This window comes from Rattus norvegicus, chromosome X (genome assembly GCF_021556685.1).
Source record: "Rattus norvegicus strain SHRSP/BbbUtx chromosome X, alternate assembly SHRSP_T2T, whole genome shotgun sequence".
Classification (NCBI taxonomy): Eukaryota; Metazoa; Chordata; class Mammalia; order Rodentia; family Muridae; genus Rattus; species Rattus norvegicus.
This window is the reverse complement of record NC_141554.1, coordinates 66,333,543-66,350,682: the sequence shown is the minus strand read 5'-3', so window position 1 is coordinate 66,350,682 and position 17,140 is coordinate 66,333,543. Positions and strand designations below refer to the sequence as shown.

Genomic DNA, 17,140 nt, shown 5'->3' with positions numbered 1-17,140 from the left:
AGAAATGAAGAGGTTTTTGGAATCTGGGAAGTTGGAGACGGCTGTTCCGTGGCTGTCATCATGCCACAAAATGAATACATTGAACTGCACCACAAACAATATGGATATGGTTTAGACTACCATGAGAAAAAGAGAAAGGTCGGGTGACCCATGAATGTTCAAAGAAGGCAAAAAAAAAAATTGGCTTGAAGGTTAAGCTCTGCCATAAACAGCACCTTGCAGAGAAAATACGAATGAAAAAGACTATTAAGATGCATGAAAAGGGAAACAGCAAGCAGAAGGATGATGAGAAGACTCCACAGGGAGTAGTCCCTGCCTACCTGCTGGACAGAGAGTGGCAGTCAAGAGCTAAAGTACTTTGCAACATGATTAAGCAGAAATGAAAAGAAAAGGCAGGAAAATGGGAGGTCCCTCTACCCCAAGTTCATGCCCAAGGAGAATCAGAAGTATTGAAAGTTATTCGAACAGGAAAAAGAAAAAAGGAGGCATGGAAGAGAATGGTTATGAAAGTCCGTTTTATTGGTGATGGTTTTTTTTTTTTTTTGGTTCTTTTTTTTTTCGGAGCTGGGGACCGAACCCAGGGCCTTGCATTGGTGATGGTTTTACAAGAAAACCACCTAAATATGAAAGGTTCCTGAGGCCAATGAGTCTCCATTTCAAAAAAGTCCATGTCATACACCCTGAGCTGAAAGCTACCTTTTGCCTGCCTATACTCAGTGTGAAAAAGAATCCCTCCTCCCCATTATATACAACCCTGGGTGTGATCACCAAAGGTACAGTCATTGAAGTGAATGTGAGCGAGCCAGGCCTTGGGACACAGAGGCAAGGTGACTTGGGGAAAGTGTGCTCAAGTTACCAACAATCCTGAAAATGGTGGGTGCATAAATGCAGTCTTGCTGGTTTGACAGTGACTCTACGTACGACTACACTGTCAGCAAAATGCCATTGCTATGATCTTTCTGAACTACCAAGCGACCTTTCCCCATGTACAGTCATCAAGAAGGGTTTATTAAATTGTAAATGAAAATAAAACACTGCCCAATTTTACAGTTAAAAGAATCATCTGAAGTGGGAAGACCCATCACTAATCTGTATTTTTTAGGTGGGAAGACACACCTTTAATCCAGATCTTTTGAGAGGGGAAGATCCATTTTTAATCTGGGCATCACCTTCTTTTGGCAGCCTATATAAAGGACATGGATGAAGAAAGCTGGTTCTCCCTTTACCTGCTTGCTCTCTCTCTCCCTACAATTCCATTCCTTCCCTGGCATTATAACTTACTTCTCCTGGATTCTGGCATGTATTGAAGACCAGCTGAGACATCTAGCCTCGTGGACTGAAAAAGTATTGAATTCTTAGACACCCTGTTATTAGACAACAGCTGTTGTTGGACTAGCTGGACCACAGCTCATAAGCCATTCCAATAAATGCCCCTTACATATGTGTGTACACAAATACATATATATTCATTACATTATAGTTCTGTTCCTCTAGAAAAATCCTGATTATAACAGTTTTCAGTCTAGTTTATAAAGAGAACTACTTGAAGATTTTTCAATAACACTGAGGCTTGACTTTTATGCCCTAGAGATCCTGGTCTAATACATTTGGAACATAACATCTGGAGATGTAGCACGGCAACACACAACTGTAATCTCCATACTAAAGCCAAGGCAAGAGAGTTGCTGCAAGTTTGAGTCCAGCCTGGGATATAGAGTAAGACCTTGTTTCCAAACAAGACAAGCATAAATTTAAAGATCATTTACATTTAGTGTGTATATGTTTGTGTGTGTGTGTGTGTGTGTGTGTGTGTGTGTGTGTACTCACATGTACTTTTGTCAATATGTATATGTGCACGTGACAACTTGTAGGAGTTGGTTCTCTCTTTCTACCAGGTAGATTCCTAAAATTGAATTTGGGTTTTACTCAGGTTGGCAGTCTTAGTGACAAGTACCTTTATCCTCTGAGCCTTAATCCCAACTATTAAATATTTCCTTTCAAGAACCCTTATTAAGCTTGTTTCATGAGAAAATAACTATTATTGTATGTGTTCCCAAAATCTTGCTATCTAAAAACTTCCAATAGCCACCCCCCATGCATTGAAGTCTTATGAGATGCTATATTAAAAAATTATTTACTAATCCTGAGTAACTCTATGTAAGTCAATGGTCTTCTGCAGAAACCCATCCTTGCTATAAACAACTTTTTTCTTAAGCAAATTAGTAAACATGGGATAAACATAGCATTAAAGAAAAGAGATTCTTTATTCCTGCACAATAACCTGAATAAGTTCACTCTCATTCAACCATAGGAACTCAAAAGGAAGGAAACCTACTTTAAGAATGAGTCTTTCCGGGGCTGGGGATTTAGCTCAGTGGTAGAGCGCTTACCTAGGAAGCGCAAGGCCCTGGGTTCAGTCCCCAGCTCCGAAAAAAAAGAACCAAAAAAAAAAAAAAAAAAAGAATGAGTCTTTCCAATTTTCCATCATGTCAATGCATTAAGGTTACTCATGAAAATCAGAGATTCTAATTCAGTAGGCCCATCAATTTGAATTTTGTCCAAGTTCACAGGGGTTCAGCAACACTGTAGTAGAGCAATTATAAGAATATAATAAATACAAGACCCATCAGATGAAACTACACCAATAACAATTCTCATGAATATAATATATCAATCTTTTTTTTTTTAAAAATGATAGAACTTGTCAAAAAAAATTAGGATCCAAATTGAGGAGTCCCCTGCCAACCAAGATGGAGAGTTCAAACATCACTAAGGATGAGAATTGCAACAGTTTGAAGCCAACCAAATAAGTTTAAGTCCATAAGTTCATAGTACTAATCAAGAAATAAAGGAGCAAAGAATAGCTAGGGTTATCTGTCACCACATTTGCCAGTTATGATGCTACAGGCCTGTGATCCATCACTTGAGGAAACAGAAGGATTAGGAGTTCAAAGTTATCCTCTACTACACTGTGTGTTTGCAGCTAGCCTGGGCTATACAAGACCCTGTCTCAAAAACAAAAAATGAAGCAAAAACAACTAAAGCCTTCACTTGTCTGGATTGGAGGATGCTAGCTATTTTGAAAATTGGGAGCTTGAAAAAAGATCAGGTATTAATTTTATCTTTTCTGGTACAAACCCTTTCTTTCCAAACCATCGGCTTGAGTCATTGAATTGCCTCTTCTTAAAATGACTACTGAAAGAAGGCAATGTGTTTGCTCTGCTTCCTCACCCTCTCTGCTTCCTTACCCCTAATGAAAGCTTAAATCTAGGCATTGAGCATGCACAATGGAAAGGCTACTCTGTGCTTCTGAGCCATCTATAAAGTAGCCTTCTAAGGAAATAGAACCTGACTCTGACCACACCTCTTGATCTCAGAGCAATTTACAGGAAACACAGAGGAGATAAACAAGTATGTTATCCCCACGGGGACGAAATCAGCAAAGTCCATGTTGTAGAAAATTCCACAGCATAAGCTTTGCTTCTTAGGGCCAAACAATTGTAAGAAATCTATTGTTTACATAAAGCCTATAAGATAGCAGTCAATGGGGTTGGGGATTTAGCTCAGTGGTAGAGCACTTGCCTAGGAAGCGCAAGGCCCTGGGTTGGGTCCCCAGCTCCGAAAAAAAGAATCCCCCCCCCAAAAAAAGATAGCAGTCAATGTAGAGTACAGTTTTAGTATTTCAAATTTAAAACACTAAAAAAAGATGACATTTATGTGACGACTAGAAATTGGAATAATTTTGGGGCAGTATGAAGACATTGTTAATTTTTTAGATATAGCAATGGCATTACATTATTTATGTTTTCAAAACTTCATTTTAGAAATATATACTAAAATGTTTGCCCCTGTATAATGTTTGGATGTAAGAACTGGATTATATTCTAGGTCAGTGGTTTTCATTTGGGTGAATTTTGCCCCTATAAAGTTTTAGTGATGTCTATTTTTTTCAACTTGGAGGTTAGTACTAAGGTATTCAGTGGGTGAAGCTATGGATGCTACTGGATACCCTAGAATGTCCTATGCCGTGAAGATCTTGGATCACCCAGAGGCTTGAGGTACTGGAGAAGGCTTGTGATCTTCCTAGTTATCGCCCTCTGGGCTCCTTATCTCTCTTTAAAGGATCTGCTGTCTCAAGGTGGTTTCTAATCACCTCCTCCCTTCTTTTGGGTACTAGGCCTTCTGTTATGTCTCAATATAGAGCTTCAAAAAGTTTCACCCTTCATTGGCTTTCTCTGTGATGGGAGCCAAGTCATCTGGCTCATTTTGTTTCAACATTCTCTCTTTTCCTGTGGGAGACAGGGCAGTGGAATTAGGGCCACAAGCCATTGTTTCTTTTGCCGACTATAAGTGATAAATGATTTGAATCTATAAGTGACTCGTTGTTCTCTTACCAGCCCAATCAGCAAGACCTTGGCCTAGCTTTCCTGGTGTGCATATGCATGACAATGATCCTACCCACAATGTCAATCATGTGGAGGTTGAGAATGTCCCGGATGAGCAGGATGGGCTAGTAACACTAGTTCAAGGAGATCCAATGGACCCTCTCTCCTCTGCAGGCACCAGGCCATGGTGTGTATACATATGTGTAGTCAACCACATATCCACATAAAGTAAAAATGAATCTCACAAAAGATAAATACTAGTCCCTTTGCTTTATTTGGTATGCATTCTAAGTGCATACAATATGTATATACACACGAAAGCTGCTGCCAAGCTCCACTAAGTTCCAAAATGTGTGTTCTTGAGCACATCTCTTGTCCTTTGTAAGCCTCAGTTTCCTCAAAATAAGATGAAGTTAACAGTACCTCTGAGAGGCTTGTAGTGATTAGTAATGAGTGCTCACTAGAGTGCTTCAAATGGCTACCTTAATAGAGCGTCTGTTCTTTCTGTCTGACTTTTCTCAGTACAGAAGTTCAAAGAGCCATTTCTTTGTTGTGTGGACCCAGTCCATTTCTTTTCGAATAATCCTATGAGAAGTCTAGATGACCCTGGTATAAAATGGTTTGTTTTGAGCCTCCAGAACGGCAAACCCTAGAAAGCCCCAGGCGAAGGAGAGTGAGAAGGAAGGTAGTACTTATTTCAGTGGGTGATACATTGATAATTTTAGCCTAGAAGGGACATTTAAAATTTTCAGGGACAGTTATGATTGTCACAACTTGGTGGAGAGGGATACTACTAGTATTTAATGGTTAGAGACCATTAAGGCATTCCCCCCAGCATTTGAAGCATCCCAGCATGCACAGGTCAGTCCCTGCAATACAGAATTATCTTAGCCTCATGTATCAGCAGCAGAAACAGTGAGAAACCCCAGGCTAAGGTAACCAGAATTCTTTGATGAAGCTCTTCCTTAGTAATTAACTTTGTCTTCCTTCCTTCTCCTTACAGGAGCAGGTTATTAGAGGCATGCTCAGGAGAAATCATTCAAACTGTGATTACTTTAGCTTGCTGACCTAAAATTGTTATTCATTTTTTGTGAGAAAAAAAATCTTAGTAGTGTTCTGATTTTATTGCCTTTGAGTTTCAAATACCAAACTCCAAGCTCACACTGATTACCATCTTAATTAATAGACTGTGAAGGCGGGGCCTCTCTCTATTAACTACTGGAAACAATGTTCATTCTCCTGACAGGTCTGTAGCCTTTGTCTTAGCCAATTGAAAAAATTGGGATGAACATATTTATCACCACAATGGTTGTATTTCTTTTGTTTAAATAACCCATCCCAGCCAGATATAGTGGTATACACTTATAATCCTAGCACTCCTGAGGCTGAGGCAGGAGGCTTGCCAATTAGTTCAAGGCCAGCCTGGGCTATAGAGCAAGAGATTGTCTTTGAAAATAAAATGTAATCTCCATTTAGATGATGGCTGCCTACCAGATAACTATTAAATAGAAACCATTATGTATTATTTGCCCTCCATCCCTGTTATAAAGTCAGGAAACTTGGAGTCGAGATCTATAATGATATGTACTCAGAAAGAACAAAGTTAAATATGTATTTAGCTAACTCACAAACAGTGTGGCTTTAAACATGGACTGTGTCTTTACACCTGCTAAGTACCTACCACAAAGTACGTATAGGTCCTAGGTATACAGTAGATCTGAGGAGTAGAAGTCAGACACAAAAATACTTCCTGTCTGGTCATTAGTCTTCTAACAGTATATATCTGAAGAGCAGACAGTGTTCCCTTAAGCAACTGCCAAGTTACTTAACTGCCAATTTAACCATTCTGTGAAACTAAGCGATGGTGTTGGCTATTATTTTCAGGAGTCCCAAGAGCTCTTTAAAGGTTTCCAGCTAGTAGATAAGCTATTGTAGATCACTAGGTACTTCTGCTTTAACTGAGCTTCCTTTAAAGCCTGTTTATGCCCAGTGTACTTACGATTGTGCTTAGAGTCTAGTTAACTATTACACAATTGGCCCATCATGGTAGCAGACTGAGCTTTTGGGAGGCTGAGCATTCATTTGGAAAACTGAGGCAGAACGATCTTCAATTTGAGAACTCTCTGGGTTACAGAGATGTTGCAATTTTTTTAAATGCAAGCCCCTTGTTTTCTCCTGCCTTTTTTTCTTGCTTTTACTTAGTAAAATTTACTTAGTACATTTAGTCTGAAAAAAATGCAAAAAAGAGTTATCTTAAACTAAATTGATAAGATGAGCCTGGTTTGATGAGGCCCAACAACTATAAAAAGTCAGGGGATACAATTCAAAAGTATTATCTTGTGAGTCTGCACTCAGAATATTTTGGAAGTATCTTAAGCTGTCATTCCAGTTAGAATAAAACAAACCAGAAACTTTAGACAATGTACATGTGCTTGCCTAATGGAAATAAGACACCACAGAACACTGATCGCTGTCCCAATCAAAGCATGTGCAAATCGACAATACCCTTTCTACTTCAATAAATGATTAATGTATCTACTTAAGGTTTTCAAAATGAGGCTCCATTATAACCATTTTAATTTTCAACGAAGTGAAATATTGTATCTCCTTGTACAAGGTAAGAAGACATCTATTGCAATGCCTAGTGATTACAACCCTCTCCCACTTTGGACAATGGAGAAAATCCTACAAAACTTAGGTGGACACCATCAAGAACGATTTGTGTGATAGTTTAAAGAAAGTTCTTCAAGATTGGTATGATGGTGCCTATACCCTAGAATTTGAGAGTTTGAGACCAGAGAACTGACAGTTAAAGGCTAGCCTCAGCCACCTAACAAGAATGTGGCAAAACCAAACGTCAAACAAACCAAACCAAACCAAATCAAGCCAAACCAAACCAAACAAACCAAAACCTTCAGTTGCCACATTAGCCAAAGATAGAGCTGCTGCATAGGATGTGTGTGTGTGTGTGTGTGTGTGTGTGTGTGTGTGTGTGTACAAATCTTATTCCTTTCTCTCGGAGGCTGATCTAGCTCCCACTCTCTGGGAAAGCTGAACAGGAGTTGTAAAAGGATTAGTCTTCCTTCCCTCTGTGGTAGCCATAAGCTTTCAGACATTATACTCCTATGGCAAGCTGTGGAGTCCCATAGATTTGAGGAGAGCCTTGAAAACAACAACCCTAGTATCTTTGTTACTGGTGCTAATGTTAACGTCAATCAAGTTAGAGGTTACAGTTTAGTTGAAGTTGGTCTATTTGATATTGAACCATGCTTCAAAGGCTGAGTTGTAACAAATTCTTTTTCACGAATGATCTAGAGATGACTCTAGATGAAGAAACTTCATAGTCTTTGTGGGCCAGAAAAACAATAACCAGGATAAACAGCAATTTAGAGTTCTTTTATTTATTCAACAAAATATTGCAGCTTGACAGTGGTGGCACAGGCCTCTAATACCGGTACTCAGAAATCAGAGTCAGATGAACTCTGTGAGTTCAAGGCCAGCCTGGTCTACAGAGTGAGTTCCACAACAGCCAGAGCTGTTACACAGAGAAACCCTGTCTCTAAAACAAAAAGCAAACAAAAAAACCCCTAAATAAATAATAATGTAAAAATTGCTAAGTATTACTAGAAGCCATGATTCCAAATGAAAGTCTCCACTTTCAAGAATATGTAGAACACTTAGAGATTGATTTGGGGTTTGGAAATATGTAGATGGCTCAAGGCCCCACGTTCAATCTCTATCATCCTTCCCCCCAAAATAACTAAGATTGATTTTTTCAGTAAATATGTTTTTTTTATTAACTTGAGTATTTCTTATATACATTTCTAGTGTTATTCCCTTCCCGGTTTCCGGGCAAGTAAATATGTTTTTTAAAAAAACCTCTAATCATACTGTTTTTTTATTTCAACAGAAATTATTTAAATTCTTCCATAATTTTTTCTTTTCATTTATTTGTGTGTGTGTTGTATGTATGTGTTGTGTATGTGTTGTGTATGTGTGTGTGTTGTGTATGTTTGTATGTATGTTATGCAGAGGCCAGAGAAAGATATTAGGTGTCTTTGTCTATTGCTTTCTACTGTATTTTATCTCTCACTGAACCTGCAAGAAGGTTAATTGACCAGTGAGCTCCTGGGATTTGAGATTAGGTCCCACTGCTGTCTTACCAATTTTTTTTAAATCCACTGAGGCTTTTTTCTAGCCTCTCATGTTTCTTTATTCATGACTTAGACCAATGTTACTAAAAAAAAAAGATTTGAAATAGATATAGTTTTCTTTGTCCTAGACCATGCTTGGCAATTTTTGGAATTCCTTCCTGATTTGTATGTGTCTATGCATGTACAGCACATGTGTCTATCTTTTTGTGTGTATAAGCACATGTAAGAGAGAATTTGTCATTTGTATCAAAACAAATAAAACAATTTTTGCTGTAGTTTTGAGACAAGTTCTTGCTGTTGCTGCACAGACTGGTCTTAAACTCCTGTCAGTCTTCCAACTCATGGCAATACTCCTGCCTCAACCTCCCAAGTACTGGGATTATAGTCATGCTACATCATGCTTGGCTCAAAAAGAACTTTATTCATAAGGGAAATTGGTCTGAAGTTCTCTTTCTTTGTTGTGTCTTTGTGTGGTTTAGGTATAAGAGTAATTGTGGCTTCGTAGAAGGAATTCGGTAGGGCTCCATCTGTTAGCCAATCGCACTGGTGTGAGGTGAAATCTCAGGGTTGTTTTGATTTGCATTTCCCTTATGACTAAAGATGTTGAACATTTCTTTAGGTGTTTCTCAGCCATTCGGCATTCCTCAGCTGTGAATTCTTTGTTTAGCTCTGAACCCCATTTTTTAATAGGGTTATTTGTTTCCCTGCGGTCTAACTTCTTGAGTTCTTTGTATATTTTGGAAATAAGGCCTCTATCTGTTGTAGGATTGGTAAAGATCTTTTCCCAATCTGTTGGTTGCCGTTTTGTCCTAACCACAGTGTCCTTTGCCTTACAGAAGCTTTGCAGTTTTATGAGATCCCATTTGTCGATTCTTGATCTTAGAGCATAAGCCATTGGTGTTTTGTTCAGGAAATTTTTTCCAGTGCCCATGTGTTCCAGATGCTTCCCTAGTTTTTCTTCTATTAGTTTCCATTGTTGGTGGGATTGCAGACTGGTAAAACCATTCTGGAAATCAGTCTGGAGGTTCCTCAGAAAATTGGACATTGAACTGCCTGATGATCCAGCTATACCTCTCTTGGGCATATACCCAAAAGATGCCTCAACATATAAAAGAGACACGTGCTCCACTATGTTCATCGCAGCCTTATTTATAATAGCCAGAAGCTGGAAAGAACCCAGATGCCCTTCAACAGAGGAATGGATACAGAAAATGTGGTACATCTACACAATGGAATATTACTCAGCTATCAAAAACAACGAGTTTATGAAATTCGTAGGCAAATGGTTGGAACTGGAAAATATCATCCTGAGTGAGCTAACCCAATCACAGAAAGACATACATGGTATGCACTCACTGATAAGTGGCTATTAGCCCAAATGCTTGAATTACCCTAGATCCCTAGAACAAACGAAACTCAAGACGGATGATCAAAATGTGAATGCTTCACTCCTTCTTTAAATGAGGAAAAAGAATACCCTTGGCAGGGAAGGGAGAGGCAAAGATTAAAACAGAGACTGAAGGAACACCCATTCAGAGCCTGCCCCACATGTGGCCCATACATATACAGCCACCCAATTAGACAAGATGGATGAAGCAAAGAAGTGCAGACCGACAGGAGCCGGATGTAGATCGCTCCTGAGAGACACAGCCAGAATACAGCAAATATAGAGGCGAATGCCAGCAGCAAACCACTGAACTGAGAATAGGTCCCCTATTGAAGGAATCAGAGAAAGAACTGGAAGAGCTTGAAGGGGCTCGAGACCCCAAAAGTACAACAATGCCAAGCAACCAGAGCTTCCAGGGACTAAGCCACTACCTAAAGACTATACATGGACTGACCCTGGACTCTGACCCCATAGGTAGCAATGAATATCCTAGTAAGAGCACCAGTGGAAGGGGAAGCCCTGGGTCCTGCTAAGACTGAACCCACAGTGAACTAGTCTATGGGGGGAGGGCGGCAATGGGGGGAGGGTTGGGAGGGGAACACCCATAAGGAAGGGGAGGGGGGAGGGGGATGTTTGCCCGGAAACCGGGAAAGGGAATAACACTCGAAATGTATATAAGAAATACTCAAGTTAATAAAAAAAAAAAAAAAAGAACTTTAAGTTGTTCTAATACCCAAGGTAGGTTTGAACTATAAAAAACAAAAACCAAAAAACAAAAAAAAAAAAACCCACAGTTTTGTACTTTAGGTCCTCATTATAAAAATAAAACAAAATTAATTTTATGCCAGTTGTGCTGGTTTTTTTTTAATCTTTTGATGTTTTAGAGCTAGCTCCAGGCCCTTCGAATAGAAAAACAAAAATAGAAAAACAAAAATATGCCTCTTCCCCACCAACCTCCCATAACTATCAATGTCAGGAAACACTGAAAAACCCCATTTGGTCGCAAGGCTAGAACTCCTGCTATATGTCTTTTTGCCTGATCACTGGGTCATGTCAGTGAAGAGGGAGTCTTTACAGAATTTGGACCCACTAAGGCTACCTTGGGAAGTCACAGTGGGTTAGGTATAGTGAAAAATTACTACACTCTACAGAGTCTTCTGCTCCACCTGTCAATACTCAGAGGAAGAAGCAGCATCTAGGGACTTTATGGCAGTGACCCTCCATCTGCTCATTGAGATAAGAGGCTGTGTGACCCTTAGAACAGTCTACCATAGTGTCCAAAGGACACATGACTATGTTGAGTTAGCAGAAGGGTGTGCAAATATATATTGCTCCTATAATATTAATGTTCATGTACAGGGATTACAGAAAAGATGGGAGGAAAGAAGGCCCAATGATATTTTAGAATAGAAAGTTAATAACTAGGACTGGAGAGATGGCTCAGCAGTTAAGAGCACTGACTGCTCTTCCAGAGGTCCTGAGTTCAATTCCCAGCAACCATATGGTGGCTCACAACCATCTGTAATGGGATTCGACACCCTCTTCTTGTGTGGACAGTGACAGTGTACTCACATAAAATAAATAAAATCTTAAAAAAGTTAATAACCATTTTCCTTTTATACAACTTCATTTGTTTTTGAGACAAGGTCTCACTTTGTAGCCCTGGCTGGGCTTGTAATTCCCTATGTAGACCAAACTAGCGTTGAACTCACAGAGATCTACCTGCCTCTGCCTCCCAAAAGTGCTGGGATTTAGGCATATGCCACTTCATCTGACTTTCCCTTAGGTGGCTTTTAAAAAAATTCAGTCATCTAAAAGTTCTAAATCTGGCAGATTGTAAAAAGCTCAATGGCTTTCAGATAAAGCATAAATATTTGGTGCATATCAAATTGTTTCTATTATTTTTGTCTCACTTTATGGACCGTGGGCTATAAAGTTTCTCTAGGGAAAAAGAAGAAACAACAGATAATAATCTTTGAGTTTACTGATAGGTTGAGGAGTTAGTTTCATAGCAGAGTAGGGGTGCATGGGAGGACATGCTCAAAGTACATTATGTATTTACATGAATATGTTCTTATGAAATCTAGTACAGTGAATATATGCCAAGAAATATATGCCCAGAAGATAGTTCCTTCTCATAACATAGCCTTATCCTGCTACAATGACTGGTACCAAAAAAGAATCAAGCACCAGGTGTTTTTCCATTTGATTCATAGATTCTATTTGGAAAATCAGAGTTCACCTGAGAAAGTGTGATCTTGAAAGACCTGTCTCTCAATTAACGGGCTGTCATCTAACCCCTGTGTTGTAAAAGGATTTATACTGGAGCCATAGGAACACTCTTCCAGGATTTCATGGGGTACAAAGGAAGAAGCAAGGGTTTTGGAAGTGGTCCTTGAACTGGTCAAAATATCGGTGCAAAAGTATTTTTTTGCTACCAACTGACTGTATGTTCCAAATGAAGAGAACAAAATCAGTAGCATAAAATGATGTACGTAGAATTTAGAAATAGCAAAAGGGTGACTAGAAATAAGTAGGCTAACGACATTATTCTCTACAAGGGCACCTTAGGGGATCCCTATTTTAATGAATAAATAAAAATGATGTGTAATTATCATATCAATTGCTTGCAACTAAGTGAGTGCTTCTGGAGTTATTTGATGGTGCTTAAAAATCTTTGGTCTCTGAAGTGCATTTAACAGTCTCCTTGACTCTTGTCTATATTATTAATTTGCAGATCAAAGTTAACTTGGCACTATGCAAATGAGGAGACTTCAAATGAATGAGATTTTAATGTAAAATTTAAAATCCATATTACTTGTAACAGAACTGCAACGTATTTTCAGAACGTGGCTCAACATATCTAAAAGAAGTATAGTGTTTAAAGCCTTCCTCTTCAATAGAACTTTCTATGATTAGGGAATGTTCTATAATTGCACTGTTCAAATAAAGGTAGTCTCACGAGCTATATGTAAGCTACTGAGCACTTGAGGTATGGATAGTGCAGCTGAGGAATTGAATTGTAGTTTATATTTAATTGTAATTAATTTAAATTTAAATAGCTAGAATTGGAGAGATGGCGTAGGGGTTAAGAGCCAGCACCTATTGCTCTTACAGAGGGGCTCTGTTCAGTTCTCAGCATCTATATGGTGCCTCACAACCCTCTTCCAGGGGAGCTGACACCTGTTCTGACCTCTGTGGGCTCCTGCATGCATGCAATGTACATACATTCAAGTATATACATAATGCACACAAAATTAAATAAATTTAAATAATGTTATGTAGCTAGTTGCTGCTTTCCTTGTTTGATAGGATAGTTCTTTGTTTGGTTGGTTTTCGGTTTTTCTGAGACGGGTTTCTCTGTGTAGTCCTGGCTACCCTGGAACTCACTTTGAAGATTAGGCTGGCCTCGAACTCAGATATTTGCCAGTCCCTGTCTCCTGAGTGCTGGGATTGAAGGAGTGTGCCACCTCCGCCTGGCCTTAAAGAAAAATGGATCCTAGGATCTAGTTCTTCCTTTACTATCTTCGACAATTTACACAACTTCTAGGAGCTTCAGTTTTCTCACTTAAAAGTGAGGATTATATATAGTATATACTTCAGAAATGGGGTAAGATCCTCTGTGGTAAGGCATACATGGAGTACCAGCCCTTGGGAGGCAGAGACAAGGGGATTGTGAGTTTGAAGTCACCTAGGTTACACAGTGAAATTCAGTCCAACTTGAGCTAGTAGAAAAACTTCTCCTCAAAAAAGACCACAATCTTCTTGCCGAGGAGGAGGGCTACCTCATAGGAAGACCCGCAGTCTCAACTAACCAGGACCCTTGAGATCTCTCAGACACTAAGCCACCAACCAGGCAGCATATACTAGCTGGCCTAAGGCCCCGACACAAATCCAGCAGAGGACTGCCTGGTCTGGCCTCATTGAGAGACGACTTGAGGCCCCAGGGAGTGGGGCGGTCTAGTGGGGTGTGGGGGCCTGGGGGTAGGGACATCCTCTCGAAGATCCTCTTGGGGAGGAGGAATGGGATGAGGAACTGTGGGAAGGCAGACCTGGAGAGGGGTAACGACTGGACTATATAAAAATAAAAGTAAAGTAAATAAATAAAATTTTTTAAAAATCATAATATTATGATATTTCCACTAGAAAAAGCTAGCACTTTAGACGGTAAAGAAGATTTTGTTCAACTATTTTTCCAATATTCCCAGGTTTTCTAGGCATTCTTTTTTGCCTTAAACTACCTTTATTTTCTCATACTGATCTGACTTTTTAAAAAATAATACTTTTTAAAATTAATTATATCCCAAATGCTGCCCCCCCCTCCCGCAGTTACTCCCCCATCCCCATCCCCTCCCCAGCCTGTCTCCTCTGAGAGAGCAGCCCCCTATATTCCCCCACTCTGGGGCACCAAGTCTCTATAGGATTAGGTGCATCCTCTCCCAGTGAGGTCAGACAAGACCTCTGCTACACATGTGCATGCAGTTGAGGGTGGCATGGTTTGGACAAGTTCTTTGGTGATTCAGTCTCTGGGAGCTCCCAAGTTAAGTATACACTTCATACTCAGCTACAAGCCCAGTTTCCAACTCTGTTTTTTCTTTAGTTTTTTTTCTGTGTAACTTAGGCTGGTCTGTAATCTTCCTGCTTCATTCGCCTAAGTGCTGGAATTAATAGCATGAGCCACTAACATAACAATCTCATTGAGCATTTCTAGAAAACAAGTTTGCTCCTGTTGTCTAAATACATCCAAGGATCTTATAAAACATTATAAGGGAAAAGAGAGACAAACATTAGGCACATTGTTTCTCCTTTTTAAAAATTACCTCAGAATGGATACAGAAAATGTGGTACATCTACACAATGGAATACTACTCAGCAATCAAAAACAATGACTTTATGAAATTCATAGGCAAATGGATGGAACTGGAAAATATCATCCTGAGTGAGGTAACCCAATCACAGAAAGATATACATGGTATGCACTCATTGATAAGTGGCTATTAGCCCAAATGCTTGAATTACCCTAGATGCCTAGAACACATGAAACTCAAGACGGATGATCAAAATGTGAATGCTTCACTCCTTCTTTAAAAGGGGAACAAGATTACCCTTGGGAGGGAATAGGGAGGCAAAGTTTAGAACAGAGGCAGAAGGAACGCCCATTCAGAGCCTCCCCCACATGTGGCCCACACATATACAGCCACCAAACTAGATAAGATGGATGAAACAAAGAAGGGCAGGCTGACAGGAACCGGATGTAGATCTCTCCTGAGAGACACGCCCAGAATCCAGCAAATACAGAGGCGAATGCCAGCAGCAAACCACTGAACTGAGAACGGGACCCACGTTGAAGGAATCAGAGAAAGAACTGGAAGAGCTTGAAGGGGCTCGAGATGCCATATGAACAACAATGCCAAGCAACCAGAGCTTCCAGGGACTAAGCCACTACCTCAAGACTATACATGGACTGACCCTGGACTCTGACCTCATAGGTAGCAATGAATATCCTAGTAAGAGCACCAGTGGAAGGGGAAGCCCTGGGTCCTGCTAAGACTGAACCCCCAGTGAACTAGATTGTTGGGGGGAGGGCGGCAATGGAGGGAGGATGGGGAGGGGAAGCCCATATAGAAGGGGAGGGGAAGGGGTTGGGGGATGTTGGCCCGGAAACCGGGAAGGGGAATAACAATCGAAATGTAAATAAGAAATACTCAAGTTAATAAAGATAAAAAAAATTACCTCAGGATGGAAAGGCTATTACTTTCACTTTCAGTGTGAATGTGACACATGCCTGTCACACTCCCACACACAGGAATTTATTTTTCCAGCAATTTTGATAGTTAAAGAAGCAAAAACAAAGACGAAAGAATTGGTATTACCTTGCGTGAGAATTTGTCTTTGTCCATGGTGCATTTCTGGTGTACCACTAGGTTCATTCCCAACTTTCTTGCGTCTCTAAGGTCTTCTCCCTTTACAAGTTCTTTTGAGTCACAGGGAGAAGTTTTTGTGGCTCTAGATGTATGGAAGAGATACTTGGTTTCAAAAGGTCAAGGCAGCTTGATATGCCCTGTGCTGACAGATAAGCTCCAAAGGACTAGAAGTGTCTGGTTTACGAGCTAAGCAGAGATTCAAGCTGTCCAGTTCCTTTGCTTTATTTGATTTGCTACAAGTGTCCTCTTGTCCCTTCTGGGCTGTTGTCCATTGACAATTGCTGTGCTCTGTCCGCTCTGATGGCTGTTATATGGGGACAGGCAGGTTGTGGTGAAAGCTGAAGTTGTGAAAAAGGCCATTGTTTGATCTACCCTGTCCCTCCCTGGAGCTATGGCAACAAATTCCGTTGGTGAATTAACTATGTCATTGTGTGCTGGCTCGACTGATTATGCTCCTGGAATGACAAACATTTTCTTTCTTTTTCCCAAAGATTAAAAAAGAACCAAAAACCTTGAAGTATGGATATACAACTCAACAAGAACTTTCTCTAAATAGGAAAATATAGGTGAGAAAATACAGTATTTACATTTATATATTTAATTGACTCTAATAAGCTCTTTATTCTTTGTAAGGAGTGATCTCCTTACCCGCATAGAGGTAAGCCCTCTTGATAATGAATTTGTGCATTTTAGTAATGCGAAGTCTTCCTAATTTGTGTTCAGGTAAAGCCCTGCCTCATCTTCCCCAGCCCCCAACACTACATTGAAAGAATTCTGAAGATATGTGTGCTTGGGCTAGCTGGAGAAACAGTTTCTGTTCAGATCTGGTTGTACCAAGGTGCTACTGGAATTTTGGCTGCTAACTCTCTCAATTCCGGGTGAAAATAGTTATTCTGAGTCATCTTTTGCCAACATAATGATGTTCTCAGATCCAGACCAGCAGAAAAGCTCTCAGAAGCTGTCTCTGTAGTCTAATGTCCAGAACAGTACTCCTGCTGGACCCGTTAAAGGATCCTTTTAAGGCTTTCTGTCCATAAATTCATCCTATAACTTGTCTAGGTACAATGCTAGTTGCCAGTTTGCCTTCTTAGTACCTCACAGGTGGGCAGAGGATCTTCTGAATCATGGCTATGGGCTTCATATTGAAGAATATTTCTGACTCTCATTCTCTGAGAAGTCTATAGGTCAGGAGGATGGAGTACCTATCTAGAGACCCATCCCCCTTCTAAAATACTCTGGAATTATCTGCCCATTTGTCCTGAACTTCTTCTACAGCATTTGCAGCCTGTT

At 40.0% G+C, this 17,140-nt stretch overlaps 1 protein-coding gene and 1 pseudogene across 1 annotated transcript in view; one reads left to right on the top strand and one right to left on the bottom strand.

The window, feature by feature from the left end:
* Pcyt1b (phosphate cytidylyltransferase 1B, choline) overlaps positions 1-16,235 on the bottom strand; it is a 98,992-nt gene extending 82,757 nt beyond the window's left edge. The window contains exon 1 of the mRNA XM_087599223.1: positions 15,800-16,235. Coding sequence (XP_087455349.1) covers positions 15,800-15,856 — 57 coding nt within the window. The 5' untranslated portion in view covers positions 15,857-16,235. The remainder of the gene's footprint in view (positions 1-15,799) is intronic.
* Positions 61-905, top strand: Nsa2-ps4 (NSA2 ribosome biogenesis factor, pseudogene 4; annotated as a pseudogene).
* Positions 16,236-17,140: the final 905 nt, after the last annotated feature.